The sequence below is a fragment of the Notechis scutatus genome, chromosome 4 (assembly GCF_049901735.1).
Source record: "Notechis scutatus isolate UNSWTSFEM ecotype Mainland chromosome 4, rNotScu1.2, whole genome shotgun sequence".
In the NCBI taxonomy this organism is placed as follows: domain Eukaryota; kingdom Metazoa; phylum Chordata; class Lepidosauria; order Squamata; family Elapidae; genus Notechis; species Notechis scutatus.
The window spans coordinates 77,614,072-77,630,360 of NC_142012.1; the positions used below are offsets into that span (position 1 = coordinate 77,614,072).

At 44.1% G+C, this 16,289-nt stretch overlaps 1 protein-coding gene across 5 annotated transcripts in view; it reads left to right on the forward strand.

The window, feature by feature from the left end:
• KAT6B (lysine acetyltransferase 6B) overlaps window positions 1-15,826 on the forward strand; it is a 97,052-nt gene extending 81,226 nt beyond the window's left edge. For all 5 annotated transcript variants that reach the window (XM_087963872.1, XM_026674191.2, XM_087963874.1 and 2 more), the window contains exons 16-18: window positions 1,433-1,762; window positions 5,069-5,363; window positions 13,072-15,826. In XM_087963872.1, coding sequence (XP_087819998.1) covers window positions 1,433-1,762; window positions 5,069-5,363; window positions 13,072-15,518 — 3,072 coding nt within the window. In that variant the 3' untranslated portion in view covers window positions 15,519-15,826. The remainder of the gene's footprint in view (window positions 1-1,432; window positions 1,763-5,068; window positions 5,364-13,071) is intronic.
• The last annotated feature ends 463 nt before the right edge of the window (window positions 15,827-16,289 follow it).

A 16,289-nucleotide genomic window follows, 5' to 3' on the forward strand; every position in this document is an offset into this window, starting at 1 on the left:
GTGATGGAGTAATCCTTTACTTTTGGAGGTAACCTATTCCCCTGATGAATCATTCTACTGTATTTCAAGATAGGATGTCCCTCTGAGATGCTTCTACCCATTGCTTCTTGCCCTGCCTTCTGGTGCTAGCTTGGAACATAACTCGATCCCCTCTTCTCTGTGACAACCCTTAAAATATTGGAAGACTGCTATCAGGCCTCCCCTAAGCCTTCTCATTGTTAGGGCTCAACATTTCTAGTTCCCTGTTTGTCTTACGGACCAGAACCCTTAATAACTGTATTGATTTATTTAACAAATGTTATAGCTGCTCTCCTTGTGTATCACAGGGCGGCCTTCTTGGTCCTAAACGCTAATTTCAAATAGGGGCGAAGATTTAAAGCATGTTTTTTACACTGAGCTTGTTGGGAAACAGGCAAGCACCACATAACTTAAGAAGTGCTTCTGGGCAGGAGTAGCTCTTAAGAAACATGGGTCAGTTTAAGCGAGCAGGCAGAGTTGTGAAAAAGAAAGAGCAATGCATTATCTCCCAGCTTTGACAAGTTTTTAAGGTATGAGGGCTTCAACTCCCAGAATTCCTGAGGCTGGCTGGGGAGTTCTGGGAGTTAAAAGTCCACCTCTCTCAAACTTGCCAGAGTGCGGAAACACCACTACGGAGCTTTAGAGAGGAAACAAATGATAACCCAGCTGAGATTTTCTAAACCATGGAAAGATTTGTGACTTTATCTGTGGAGTTCTGAATCAAAGGGATAGCACCGAGCTCTGAAAAGAAAGAAACAGCGGGGAGGTGGGAAAAGCAGACGAAGTACAGAGACGACCAAAATGTTTGCAAGGTATTTAGTTAAAAGTTACTAGGGAGAAAGAGAATGAAATGGAGATACAGGCGGGGGTGAGGTTAATGAACCTCTGACATCTACTTTAATATAAAGTTCTGTGCATATGATCGAGTTATAGAAAGTAGTTTGCGCTAATGACCTCTGCGCATGAGTGCCAAATCGTCTTTTTTTTAAATTTGTGGCACGAAGTAAGGGCAGGACAAACAGGAACAATTTTTGCTTTGTTGTTTTCACGGCTTCTCCCCAAAGGCTTCAGCAGAACTGGATGCAGAGTTCAAAAAGTTTTAATTATCTGTTTTGGGGCCTGTCTGAGATGCTTGAAATTGCATATCCAAGAGCGTAATGCTGACAAAGAACTAAAATCAGTCTTGCCTTATTAAGGAGGCAAAAGTTTTCCATAAAATGCAAATTCAATTTGTTTCCTTATGGGGGGTGGGGAACCCTGCTTAGAAGAACCTTTTTAGAGGGTGCAGCTTTGATAGCATTTGGCGCTGATCAAAGCTAATCTGTAGCTTATTTTTAATGTGGAGCGATGCATGAATGAGTGACAGCTCACTGTTGTTTCTGTGCCCTGTTATTTTAACCTTTTTACTGCTCAGGCTGAACGGTTGATGGAGCAAGCAAGTTGTTGGGAAGAGCAAGAGCTGTTGTCTACGAGAGGTAGCAGACAACTGCCCGAAAAAGCCCAGTCTAAAAGCAAGTATTTACGACCTCAAGAAAATTTAACCGTAGTGATGGAAAAAGAGAAGGCTACAGACCTATCAAAAGAAAGCAGTGGAGAAGAGGAGGAGATAGAGGAGGAGGAGGAAGAGGAAGAGGAGGAGGAGGAAAAGGAAGAAGAGGAGGAGGAGGAGGAAGAGATGGATGGATGTCATCAGAATTCTCCTCCGAGGCTGGCAAAACCCCAGTGGCTTGTGATGAAGAGGAAGGTCAGTTCCAAACACTGATTCAGGATCTCTTGATTTTTAATGCTGGGATAACTGCATTTAGGAGTTGGAGCACTTAGATTTCCCCCTTTATCTTACAAACAGGCAGATTTTGAAATGCCACCAATTTCTTACAGACTTTTGCGATTAAAATATTAAAGTAATTGTGCAGCTTTTTACTGTGCAGGGACCCAAAAAAGAATTTAAAAACTAGTGGTGATGCTTTTCCCCCCCTCCCTCCCAGTATTAAGTTAGATTTGTCCAGGTATCATCGCCTGACTTCATTTCCAGATTGTCGCCTCTTCTGCTTGCTAGCTAAAACATCAGATTGTATATCTGTCACAGGTTTACACCTGACATTAACACAGTAGTAGATAATTCTCCAGTTTCTTGTTCACAGTTTTCCCACAGGATCTCTGCTTTTCCCTTTTATGTGCACCCACAACATCTTGTGGAATAATTGGGACATTGTCACAATAGACAGAAACAACAAAATAGAATTCTTTATTGGCCAAGTGTGTTTGGACACACAAGGATTTTGTCTTTGGCGCAAATGCTCTCAGTGTACATAAAGAAAAAAGATACATTCGTCAAGAATCATCAGGTACAACGCTTAATGATAGTCATAAGGTGCAATAAGCAATCAAATCATACTAGGAAACAGTCAATATAAATCGTAAGGATACAAGCGACAAGGTTACAGCCATACAGTCACAAGTGGGAGGGAATGGGTGATAAGGAGTAATGAGAAGATTAATAGTAATAGTAATGCAGACTTTGTAAATAGTTGGACAGTGTTGGGGGAATTATTTGTTTAACAGAGTGATGGCCTTTGGGAAAAAAATGTCCTTGTGTCTAGTTGTTCTGGTGTGCAGGGCTCTATAGCCTCATTTTGAGGGTAGGAGTTGAAACAGTTTATGTCCGGGATGTGAAGGGTCTGTAAATATTTTCATAGCCCTTTTTTTGACTCATGCAGGATACAGGTCCTCAATGGAAGGCAGGTTGGTAGTAATTGTTTTTTCTGCACTCCTAATTATCCTCTGAAGTCTGCATCTTTCCTGTTGGGTTGCAGAACCAAACCAGACAGTTATAGGGGTGCAGATGACAGACTCAATAATTCCTCTGTAGAACTGGATCAGCAGCTCCTTAGGCAGTTTGAGCTTTCTGAGTTGGTGCTCACCTCAACTGTCTCCAGTTTGTTTCTAGCTATTTTATTGGATTGCATTTTAGTAGCTGGAAAATCTTCTGTATTGCAGGATTATTCTTGTTACAAAGACATGATTTCCCCCTTTTCCCCCCTCTTTGAATATTTTCTTCATGTGTTAAAAAATATAAATGTATTCAATATTTTAAAATTCTACTATCTCTGGTATTGCCAAACACAATGGTTCCTTTTTAATTTTTAGTTGTGCTCAGTTAGACCAGATTAACCCTTTTGTCTGAGGCTATGTGAAAATTGTTGTAGGTAATCCTCTTTTTTTCCCTTACATTTTTTAAAGAAAAATTAACAGCCTTATTGTTATCCTCAAAACCGGCATCATGTAATAACTAAATGAACTCTGGGATGGAAATCCAAAGGGTTCCTTCAATTCACAAACTCATAAGGGAAAATTAGTAGATTGCACCCAACACCATGTTGTGAAAACATCAGATTCTGAATGAGGGTCTCCTTGTTCGCTCATCAGGGTTCAAACAACCTTAACTCAGCTTTTCTTCAAGTTTTTCTTGAGTCATCTAAATGAAGTTCATGTAACACCAAATAGGTCAGAGTTTCTGTAAGCCACAAGTTTTCCTTCTGTTTAGTGAAACATTATGCTTTTTATCATCGTACTCTTTATTACTTTATAATTTCAATGAAGCAGTGTCCATAATAAGCCACAAGCTGAAATAAAAAAGGTGTCTTATTTATTTTCCATTCTGACTTTTGGGCCATGATTATTCTATATTATCTATCTATATACAGTAATTAATACATATCAAATAATTTAATGTATATTCTTAATATAATTGAGATTATACACCATTGCATGCCACCCAAAGTCAGTGATGGGTGGCTACATATATTAGTTAAATAGATAATGGATATTAATTGTATGTTAATATTATTATATTAATGGGAATTTGGGCAAACCTTTCACTACTGGTCTCTTAAAAGGTTCTTGTAATCCAGTGGTCATTAAAGTTTTAGTAGATGTTGCACATTTTTAAATTATATTACTGGAAAGGTTATGTAAATTCCAATTGTCTCAAATTTGGCGTGTCTCAATCTCAGTTGGAAACATTTGTTTGTTTGACTTAAGTTGTAAGTTGTTTTGATTTGGAAAATGTTTCCAATATGATTGCGATGCCCATTTCAGAAGCAAAACAGTTCTTTCTAATTCGAAACAATTATTTCAAACTGAAAAGGAGGGTGAATTTGTAACAGTTTAAATTTGAAACATTTTTTTTTTAATGCTATTACTTCCCAGACTCTTTTCAGGATTCTGTCTTGCTTTAGCTTGAATATTCTCTTCAGAACTCCAAAATTGAGCCTTTGTTGTAAGATTTTTTTTGGAAATACCTTTACAGATTTAACTGATTTTATTTACACGATGTAGACGTATTTCATTCTCCTTTCAATGAAATAAGCCAGAAAGAAAATGCAGCCTAGCACTAGTCAAGTATTTGGCTTTTTAAAATCTAGTTCAGTGGTGGCTAACCTTTTTGGGCTCCTGTGCCAAAAATTGTGCGCGTGCTTGCACGCTTGTGCTCGCGTGCCAGCACCCAGAATGCAATGCGCTCCCCCCATGCCCCCTACACATGCACGCGCAATCCCCACCCCTTGCCTCACAGCTGATTTTCGGCCGGTTTGAGGCCTTTTTCGACCTCCCAAAGGCTTGGGGAAGGCTTCTGCAGGCTTCTGCAAACTTTGTAGGCCGAAAACTAACCCCGTTTCATCACTTCTGGTATTTTCGGAAAAACAGGAAGTGATGAAATGGGGCTACTTTTCGGCCTGCAAAGCTTGCAGAAGACTGCAGAAGCCATCATCAAGCCTTTGGGAGGCTGAAAAGGTCTCAAACCAGCCAAAAATCAACTATGAGGCACACACATGCGCAGTGAGGTAAGTTTGCCTGCAGCTTGCGTGCTGGCACAAATGGCTCTGTGTGCCACCTGTGGCACGCATGCCATAGGTTCGTCATCATGGGTCTAGTTGAACCCTTGATGATGGTCTGTTGACAGCAGTAGTTAAGGTTGCCTTTGTTCAGATTTTGCCAAAAAAGAAATGTTAATTCTTCCACCCAGCTTTAACATACTTCACATTATTTTTAGAGACCTTTCATATTGAAAAAGAAAAGGGGTCGTAAACGCCGTAAGATTAATAGCAGCGTTACAACGGAGACCATTTCTGAAACCACCGAAGTTTTAAATGAACCTTTTCACAACTCCGAAGAAGAGCAGCCCGTGACACACCTGGTGCTGAGTTGTGAGACGGATGGAGAACCTGACAAGGGGAAGACTGGGGATCCAACCATGTTGCAACACCAGTCTGGGGAAGAGGAAGAGCGAGAGGAAGAGGAGCAAGAGAAAGGCAATCAACATGAGAGGAAAGAGAGTCCATGCAGAGGTGAGTCTCAAAGGGAGGTAGATGGAAAGCAGTTTTCAGCCTGTGGAACTGAGTATAAATCACATTAAACTTAGCAGGACCTTTTGCAGAGGCTTCTTGGGTGGAAGCGAGGACCTTAAATCAGGGCTCTCCAACCTTGGCAACTTTAAGACTTGTAGACTTCAACTCCCAGAGTTTGCAGGCTGAGGAACTCTGGGAGTTGAAGTCCACAAGTCTTAAAGTTGCCAAGGTTGGAAACCCCCTGCCTTCAATTATCATTCTGTGAGTTGCTGATTGATACATTGATTTGAAAGGTCGAGATTTGCAGTAAAAAATAGCCGTGTTTTTAACATTATCATATAAATGAACTGCAAAGTTTGTATAATTTTAGCTGCTTCTTTTTGTCTTATTCCCTCCCCTTTCCCCCCCCCCCCTTTGTTAAAGTTTACTTTTTAATCAGATCACTCCGCTTGATTATTTTTTTGTTGTTCCCTAGCAGAGTTTTAATACTTCGTTTCTTTTAGTGAGAATTTTCAATAATGCAGTTTGGGAAATTTAACCCCTGAACAATATTCTGGGATGCATAATTTATTCCTCTGTTCATTGTCAGTAGTATTGATCCAGCAAAAATCAGGAAGGCGTGTTTTATGTTCCTGTTGCTGCTGCTTCTTCTTTTTTTTTAATGCTGTGCTCTTTGATAGAGAGGATGAATAAGCTCCCCTTCCTTCCTTCCTTCCTTCCTTCCTTCCTTCCTTCCTTCCTTCCTTCCTTCCTTCCTTCCTTCCTTCCTTCCTTCCTTCCTTCTTCTCCTTCCTCCCTCCCTCCCTCCCTCCCTCCTTCCCTCCCTCCTTCCTTCCTTCCCCTCCTTCCCTCCCTCCTTCCTTCCTTCCCTCCTTCCCCCCTTCCTTCCCTCCCTCCTTCCTTCCTTCCCTCCTTCCTTCCCTCCTTCCTTCCTTCCCTCCTTCCTTCCTTCCTTCCTTCCTTCCTTCCATCCTTCCTCCTTTCCTCCTTCCTTCCTTCCCTCCTTCCTTCCTCCTTCCCTCCCTCCTTCCTCCCTTCCTCCTTCCCTCCTTCCTTCCTTCCTCCCTCCTTCCTTTCCCCCTTCCTTCCCTCCCTCCTTCCTTCCTTCCCTCCTTCCCTCCCTCCTTCCTTCCTTCCTTCCCTCCTTCCTTCCCTCCTTCCCTCCCTCCTTCCTTCCTTCCTTCCTTCCCTCCTTTCCTCCTTCCTTCCTTCCCTCCTTCCCTCCTTGCTTCCTTCCCCCTTCCTCCTTCCTCCCTTCCTTCCCTCCTTCCTTTCCTCCTTCCCTCCCTCCTCCCTTCCTTCCTTCCCTCCTTCCTTCCTTCCCTCCTTCCTTCCTTTCCTCCTTTCCTCCCTCCTTCCTTCCCTCCCTCCCTCCTTCCTTCCTTCCTTCCCTCCTTCCTTCCTTCCTTCCTTCCTTCCTTCCTTCCTTCCTTCCCTCCCTCCCTCCCTCCTTCCTTCCTTCCTTCCTTCCTTCCTTCCCTCCTTCCCTCCCTCCTCCCTTCCTTCCTTCCCTCCTTCCTTCCTTCCTTTCCCTCCTTCCTTCCCTCCTTCCCTCCCTTCCTTCCTTCCCTCCTTCCTTCCTTCCTTCCTTCCTTCCTTCCCTCCCTCCTTCCTTCCTTCCTTCCTTCCTTCCTTCCTTCCTTCCTTCCTTCCTTCCTTCCTTCCTTCCTTCCTTCCTTCCTTCCTTCCTTCCTTCCTTCCTTCCCTCCCTCTCTCCCTCCCTCCCTCCCTCCCTCCTTCCTTCCTTCGTTCCTTCCTTCCCTCCTTCGTTCCTTTCTGGCCCTTGCTTACTCTTCAGCATCTTTCTTAGATTAATTATTTGGCAGAAAAGGATGTATGCAACTGAGCAGAAGCTCTCTAGCAAAGCCAAAAGCAAGTTGTGTGTATGATTGTGGTACTTCACAGCAATGAATTGCAAGACAGTTGGACAGAGACGATGAGGCAATCGTTCCCAATTTAGAGGAACATGACGCAGCCATTCTGAAATGCTCCCTGATGAATCACAAAATAGTGACTGACAACTTCATCAGCCAGACTAGATTTAAGCATAAAATCCAGCAGCGCCACCTGTTTGTACATATTCTCCCACCTGGGTTAAAATGAATGTTATCCATTCGGGCAGAGATGATGTTCTCTCGAGCAGGTAACTGGAGCAAATTCTCTGCACTTGTCTCTTTGCATGTGAATTTGGAACAAGCCTAGAGAAATAATCACTCACCCTCTGAAGTTCTTTTCCTTCTGGGAATCATTGGAAGACAGTTTCCTGCTCAGCTCTATTCAACGTGAATTTTGGGAAACGAATTTGGGGGAGCGACAGGTTGCTTTTCCAACTACATGCCCTCTCATTATCAAAGCACTTTTATTTTTTGTGCGAACGTATCATCCAAACATACACAGTCCCACCCATGTCAGGTCTTGGCAATTTCTCAACTGGAGGAAGAAATTCTTTGTGATTATCTTAGCTACAAATGTGGATGCATAACAGAGATTTTGGTCCTGCTCTTTACACCTTCAGCGGCAATTTCCTTTTTGGTTCAAGATGGTTTAGATTGTTTCTCTAACAGAGAAAATAAGAGCTAGGGGTGACACGATAGCAGTTTTCCAGTATTTGAGGGGCTGTCCCAAAGAAGATGGGGGTCGAATTATTCTCCAAAGCCCCTGAGGGCAGGACAAGAAACAATGGATGGAAACTAATCAAGGAGAGAAGCAACCTGGAACTAAGGAGAAGTGTGATGACCCAGGGCGTGGCAAAAAAAAAAAAAAAATAGCAAAGTCACCAAAGTAGATAAATTCCTTTTAATGCCTCCAACTTGACCCCCAATGTTCAGTTATCCTCGGCTGGAGATAAAACTCTTCCCAAAACAGTCTACAAAGGGAAGAAATGCAATCCGAACCCAAAGTAAAGATAATTAGAAATAAAAAAAACCAACACAAACCACACTGAAGTAATTAACACGGCAGGCCAGGATGATAAATTGCAGACTTCCAAAAGATAACGCAAGGTCCTTTCCAGCTCTGTTATTCTGTTTTTGCATATGAAAGAAACTCCCACAAGCTAACTAAGACAGTGAGGCTGCAATTTTTTAAAGATTTTATGGCTTTTCATCAGAACCATGCTATCCAATATTGAATCCTGGGTACAGTTAATAAAGTTTTTCATTAGAGAAGGCCAATTTTGTGGAGAATCCTTCCAAGGTGTATTTGAAAAGCAAAGAACAAAGGAAATGCTGTACATAGCTAACCCAGAATGATAACGAAACTCCGTACACGTCTTTTGCAAAGTAAAATTCACAAACCATCTTTTACGTTCCCTTCAGTTAGAATCAAAACACAAAATTGCTTTCAGAAGTTGCATTCAGTTAATCCATATTTCCTGAGGTCCGTGGCCAGTCAACACCTTCAAGGTAAAATAAAAGAAAAAGAAATTGAATAGAACTAGCAGCATAGGTTTAAGGTGGGGCGGGGGGAGAGTTTCACAAAGCAAGTTTATAAATTGGAATCCTTTTGGATTTTTCTTCGTTTTGAAGAAACAACGGATAACTGCACATATTACAGGTAGTCCTCGAAATACCACCATGATTGAGCGCAAGTTTTCTATTGCTGGGCAAGAAGTTTGTTAAATGAGTTTGGCCCCATTTTACGTCCTTTCTTGCCACTGTTGTTAAGTGAATCCCTGTAGTTGTGAAGGCGGTTATTAAGTGAATCTGACTTCCCCATTGCCTTTGCGTGTCAGAAGGTCACAAAAAGTGATCACATGACCCAAGGGCATGGCAACCGTCATAAATAGGAATCGTTCTGATGACCCAAAGGGGCGTGGCACAAAAGCAACGAAGTCCCAAAAGTAGATAAAGTCCCTTTAATTCCTCCAACTTGGCCCCTAATGTCCAGTTATCATTGGTTGGAGAAGAACCAAGAACAGTTTTTAAAGGGAAGAAATTCAATCCGAACCCAAAGTACATATAAATTATAAATAAAAACCAACACAAACCATGACTGCAGCAATTAACAAGACAGGGCAGCATAAGGAATTGCAGACTTCCAAAAGATAATGAAACACTCACAGTTGGGAGGATGCCAGAACCCAGATAAGGCTTGACAAAGAAAGATAATGCACGCTTTGTTTCCAGCAAGGTGCTGTGCACAAACACCCTTTATATCCTGTTTTCCCAGCTGCAGCTAATAAAGGGAATCAGGATACTTTTTCCCCCCATAACCCACGTAACCCACGTTGCTCCCTTCTCCGTTTCTCCCTGCATGCCCTAGGATGAAGGGGAGGTGGCCCTGGGTCTTCCTTTGAAGGCCTAGCCGGACTGTGCCCTTCCCCAGTTTCTTCTCCAGCCACCAAAGCCACACTCCCATTCCCTGTCAGTTGCTCAACCTACCCCTCGGAATCAGATTCCAACAGGGGCATGACAATCATGCTGGAATTTCTAGCATGTATACACTGTTGAAACCGTGACATCTACGCTGGCTTGGGCATGTTGTGAGAATGGCTGATGGTCAGATTCTGAAAGACAACCTGTATGGAGAATTAGTGCAGGGAAAGCGCCCAAGAGGGAGACCACAGCTGCAATATAAGGATATCTGCAAGGGGGATCTAAAGGCCTTGGGAATGGACATCAGCAGCTGGGAAACCTTGACCTCTGATCGTTCAGCTTGGAGGCTAAAGACGCAGCATGGCCTTCTCCAATTCGAAGAAGAGACACTCGTTCGACAGGCTGAGGCAAAGAGGCAGTACTAGAACCAGCGAAATCCGGGGGCTGGACAGGAGACAGGCTGTATCTGTCCTCAGTGTGGAAGGGGTTGCCCCTCTCAAATTGGCCTTTTTAGCCATACTAGATGCTGTTTTAGGACCTCTTTTCAGAGCATGATACCAAAGGCTCTTGAGACTGAAGGATGCCAATTCAATTCAAATATGAATCCGTTGCTAATTGTCCAAATTTTGATCGTGTGACCCTGGAGATGCTACAGATCGGTGAGATAAACCCTTGGAAAAGGATATTGACTGAGATTGTGTCAGGTTTTGAAATTCCTCCAGCTTTAAGGATATATATCCCCAAAGAGTGGGTTTTCCAACAATTTTCATCCCTGAAAGGATTGCTTGTTTTTTCTCCATTTAAGCCACAGAAGGACCAAATACAGGATGTGATATCAGCAAAATAAATTCACACATTGCTGAATGGTGTCCATTATGGCTAGTCTAGAGGAAAGAAGGACAAGGGGGGGACAGGATAGCAGTATTCCAGTTTTTGAGGGGCTGCTACAAAGAAGAGGGGATCAAATCATTCTCCAAAGCACCAGAACCCAAGACTAGAAACAACGGATGGAAACTAAATGAAGGAGAGAAGCAAACTGGAATTAAGGAGATATTTCCTAACAGTGAGGACGATTAACCAGTGGAACAGAAGTTGCCTTCAGAAGTTGTGGGTGTTCCATCACTGGAGGGTTTTTAAGATGAGACTGGATAGCTACTTGTCTCAAATGGATTGGGTCTCCTGTTTGGGCCGGATGTTGGACTAGTGGTCTGGACTAGTAGACCTCCAAGGTCTCTTTGCTGCTCTATTCCGATTTTTTTCTTTTCCCCATCTGGAAATTAGGTTTCTATTTGAAAAATAATTGCTCCTTTAATAGTTAGATAATCTTATAGACAGTATTTAATTCTGCTGCCTTTAATATTAGTAAAAGATGTATTCAAACAGAAGGAGATGATTTACTTAATTAATGAGGTTTTATAGTATCCTCAGATTGTACTTGGTTACTTAACTTTTATGACCTGGTTTTGGACTGCCATAAAACATTTGTTCATACGTTGTGTTCAAATTTGCTTGAGGCTTATTCTTTAGGACTCGCAGTTCCTTTTCAATCAATCCAATCTGTTGGCTTATTATTTTGATGCATGATTTGGGTGCAGCACATACTTTTTTTAAGAAAAGCAGGTAAACTGGGGACTAATAATGTTAACTTTCCTATAGCTTTTTAACCCGCGAAAATAATCCTCATTCTGCAATGTTTGGATGTCACAAAAAGGTAAAAATTGTACACAAAAAGGTTTTTGTGTAGTAATATTCTATTTTTCCCCCCTGAATGATATATTTAGTAAATAAGGAAGAATTTTATAGAGTGCCTCAGCTTAGAATAGTTTGCTGCCTTTGCAAGTAATTCGGTCATAGATCAACAAAATCTAGATAGACAGAAAGAATGACAGTAATGGTGTGAATCAGAGGTGGTATTCAGCTGGTTCGGACCAGTTCTGGCATACCGTTTGCAGAAATTTTGAGTAGGTCACAGAACCAACAAATACCATCTCTGGCTGGCCCCGCCCACCAGCCTCCGCCCTATCCTGTCCTATATTCCCTTGTTTTTTACCTCAGCTGATTGTACACAAAATGGCGGATTGCCATGGCGGATTGCCATGCCTCAGCTGAGCTAAAAAAAACAGGTCATCTCACCAGCACTGACAGAGGGCAGTTTTTGATTCCTGCGTGCAAAGCGTGCTGTCATAGAACCGGTGGGAAAAAAAATTGGAATCCCACCGCTGTTGTGGATTGTCCCCTCTTTTTCTCAGCAGAAATTCCCAGACTTTCCAGCATGATTTCACCCTGTCCCTCAACCTTTCCCTCCTCCCCCCCAAGTGTGCAGAATGAAAAGGATCCCCTTTCATTCTGCACACAGATCAGAACACCTGAAATGTACGTCTCGGAGCAGGGACCACCCCAAACCAGCCATTCCAATGAACATCCCTGCAACTTACTAATAGGCAAGCAAATTGCAGTGAAATTCTATTTCTCTGCATGAAAAATGGAAAAAAACGTCCTTTTGCCTCAGGGGTCTATGGGTCAAAAAAGCCAAGGTGTTGTGGTGATGGTATGGTCAAAAGTCCACATGGCGTTTTAGTTGTGTCCTAGTGACTTTCACCCTTGGTTTGCTTTGCCAAACTCTCTGGGCATTTGTGCTTTGGCTGTTTGGTTTAATTACTTACTTAACTAAACCTTAACTAAACCTTTGGTGTGAGAATACATTAGAACAAGAATATACATAATCTAGTAGTAGCAGTAGTAGTAGTATTAGTTTATTGTCATTGCACTTCACACAACGAAATTAAATGCCATCTTCAGTGTACATTATACATAAGAAAACTATAAAAAAATAAAGCAAAAACACACCTCCTTCACATTCTATGCAATTGAATTGAAAAATCCTGATATTGCATTAATATTACACTCTACAGTAGAACTCAATAGAGTTACTGCCCTGGGATAGAAGCTGTTTTTCAGTCTATTTGTCCTTGTTTTTATTATCCTGCACCATCTGCCAGATGGTAATAGTTCAAAAAAAAAAAAGGGGGGGGGTGCCCAGGATAATATGGTTCTTTGAAAATGTTTTGAACTTCCTTAAGGCAGTGGGAGCTATAAAGCTCTTCCAAAGAGGGGAGAGGGCAACCAATGATCCTCTGGGCAATGATGTTAACCCTCTGGAGTGCTGTCCTATCTGCCACTGTACAATTGGCAAACTATGCAGAGGTGCAGGAAGTTACGATACTCTCTCTGGTGCAGCGGTAGAAGGTCACCAGCAGTTTTTTCATTCAGTTGTTGTTTCCTTAGAAGCCTCAGGTAGTATAATCTCTGCTGGTTATAATATTTTTGAATTTTACTAACTTGGTTTTTTTTTTTTCCAAACCCCCCCCACCCCCCCGCCCCATTCCTTGCAGTTACGGCTGAAGAGGATGTGGAGGTCCTCAAAGAAAGCACTAAAGACAATCTTGAACCTGTAATGCATAAGCAGGGATGGCCTAAAAGCGTGAAGCAGTCTTCATCCAGGCGGAGGCAAAATAAAGAGAGAAAACCAGGGTTTAAACTTAATTTGTACACGCCGCCTGAGACCCCTATGGAGCCCGACTGTCAGGGGAAGGGAGAGGAGGCGGAGGAGGGGTCTGAAAACAACCCATCTCCGGCTTCTCCTTTGCCAGAAAAAGGGAAAAATTCTGAAACCCTTTTCTCAAACGATGATGAAGGAAGAGATCTGGTGTCTGAGTATCTAGTCCTTCCCCGGACAGAAAATGCAGATGAAGTGGACAAAAGCAAAGTCGAAACGGAATGTAGGAGTAGTCAACATCAGGACCGACAAGAGGAGAAGATTCTGGAGAAATATGAGCCTGAGCCTGTAGAAGAACAAGAGGGAAAGAAGCAGTCTTGTAATGAGGAGGAACATGGTGCTGAGGATGAGGTTGGAAGCCACCTGGGTTTAAAGGAAAGGGAAATGGAGGAGGTCATATCAGGCAAAGCTTTTAAAGAAGTGCTTGAGAATCAAGAAACGTTTGTAGATGCTGAGGAACTGCGCGATAGGCCAAACGACATGGATTTGATGGACTGCAAAGTTGATCTTCCGCCCAAGTGTAACAGTGACCTTAAAGAGCTTCCCGCTCTTCTGGAACCCGGGCCTGACCCAAGGGATGAAAGCACAGAAAATCCCAGCGAAGCCAGTAGCCATGAACTCAACTGCGTGTTCAAGGAGACGAATCCAGAAACTCTGGAAATAGACTCCGAGACTATCCAGGCCGTCAAGTCTTTAACCCAGGAATCGGCGGAGCAGGAAGACGTGTTCCAGGATTGTGCGGAGACCCAGGAGGCGTGCCAGAGCCTTCAGAATTACTCCAACAACGCGGCCCAAAGTCCACCAGCTGCTTCCTTAGAAGATTGTCAGCAATCGGAGCACAGCAGCCCCGTTTCGTCTGTCCAGTCTCACCCAAGCCAGTCAGTTCGTTCTGTGAGCAGCCCAAGCGTGCCTGCCCTGGACAACACTTACGCTCAGATGAGCTCGGATCAGAGCGGCATCTCGGTGTCATCCCTGCAGAACATGGAAACCAGCCCCATGATGGACGTCCCGTCGGTGTCTGACCATTCCCAGCAGGTGGTCGATAGTGGGTTCAGCGATCTGGGAAGCATTGAGAGCACCACGGAGAACTACGAGAACCCGAGCAGCTATGACTCCACCATGGGCAATAACATCTGTGGGAACAGTGCGCCGCAAAACAGCTGCTCATACAATGCTCTCACCTCGACCAACCTGACCCAGAGCAGCTGCGCCGTGACCCAGCAGATGTCAGCCATGAGCAGCAGCTGCAGCATGATGCAGAGCACCAGCATCAGCTCACCCCCTCCTTGTGGCGTCAAATCCCCCCAAGCCTGTGGGGTGGAGAGGCCTCCCAGCAGCAGCCAGCAGCTCTCCCAGTGCAGCCTGGCTGCCAACTTCAGCCCGCCTCTCCAGCTGAGCGAAATCGCCGAGGCCGGCAGCACGAACGTCGGCCTGTACGAACGGGTGGGCCAGGGGGAATTTGCGGCAGGGCATTACCCGCAGCCTTCCGCCACCTTCAGCCTGGCTAAACTGCAGCAGCTGACCAATACCTTGATGGACCATTCGTTGCCTTACAGCCATTCAGCGGCCGTGACCTCCTATGCAAACAGTGCCTCTCTAACCACTGCACTCAGCAGCTCAGGGCTGGTCCAGCTCTCTCAGCCTTCCCACCCGGTTGCAGGAGGGGGCCAAGTCCAGGCGACCATGACTCCACCCCCTAACCTGACTCCTCCCCCCATGAATCTCCCGCCTCCCCTTCTGCAGCGCAACTTGGCTACGTCAAACGTTGGCTTGTCCCATACCCAAAGACTTCAAACACAGATGGCCGGCAAAGGCCACGTTTCCGTTAGGACTAAGTCGTCTTCTCTGCCGCCAGCAGCAGCGGCAGCAGCCGCCGCCGCCCATCAGCCACAGCTTTACGGGCGCACCTCGCAGTCTGTGGCCATGCAAGGGCCGGCCCGCACCTTAACCATGCAGCGTGGCATGAACATGAGTGTGAACCTCATGCCAGCTCCAGCTTACAACGTCAATTCGGTGAATATGAACATGAACACGTTGAATGCTATGAACGGTTATAGCATGTCTCAGCCGATGATGAATGGCGGCTACCATGCCAATCCCGGCTACATGAATCAAACCGCTCAGTATCCCATGCAGATGCAGGTGGGGATGATGGGCACCCAGGCGTATGCTCAGCAATCCATGCAGACTAACCCCCATGGCAACATGATGTATTCCCCTCCGGCGCATCACAGCTACATCAACCCCAAGCAGTCTTTGAACAGCTCCTACATGCGGAGATAGGAACCCGGGTCCCAATGCAAGGAGGGGGGGGAGATGAAACACCCCCCCTCCTTCCTCTCCTCCCCCCCCCGCCAAGCAAGACTGCGAGGGGTCAACCCGCCTCAACACGTTGCTGTTTCTCGGAGCGTGTGATTCAAAACCAGCAAGTGGTGCAAATGCAAAAAAAAAAAAAAAAACACTGCATTTTCGTGGCACCACGATAAACGTGTATGCAGCAAGAAAGCCTTACATAAAGTCCTTTTTATTTTTTATTTCATTTGCAATTTTGCTTTGTTTTGCAATGGGCAATTTTTGTTTTGTTTTTAAAAACATAACAATTGAACTTCTTTTGCGGTGTGGGAAAAACGTGCGTCGTGAGTGTTGCAAACTCAGCCGAGGCCTCACTGCCATTTTGGATGTGCCTGTTCCTCTTTTGACTTCCGCTCTTCTGGAGTGTATCCGACGTTGTGCTGGCTCTCAGCTTCCCTCCCATTCCAGGATCCCTCCTCTTCCCTCCCTCGTCTCCACCATGTAAATGCCTTTTCAGATTGCATTCATGGATTATTTTGTTCCTCGAGTGAACACTTCCGCATGCCGCTGTCTTTGTTAGTGACAGTGAGTTTTGTAGTACTGTATAAGTGTTGTGCTTAACAGTAAGCCATTTCCTTAATTGGTGGGTCTTTTGCCTTGGTTAGGTCGTTTTCCTCTTTAAGAGGTATATATATATATATTTATATATATATATATATATATATATATATATATATATATATATATATATATATATATATA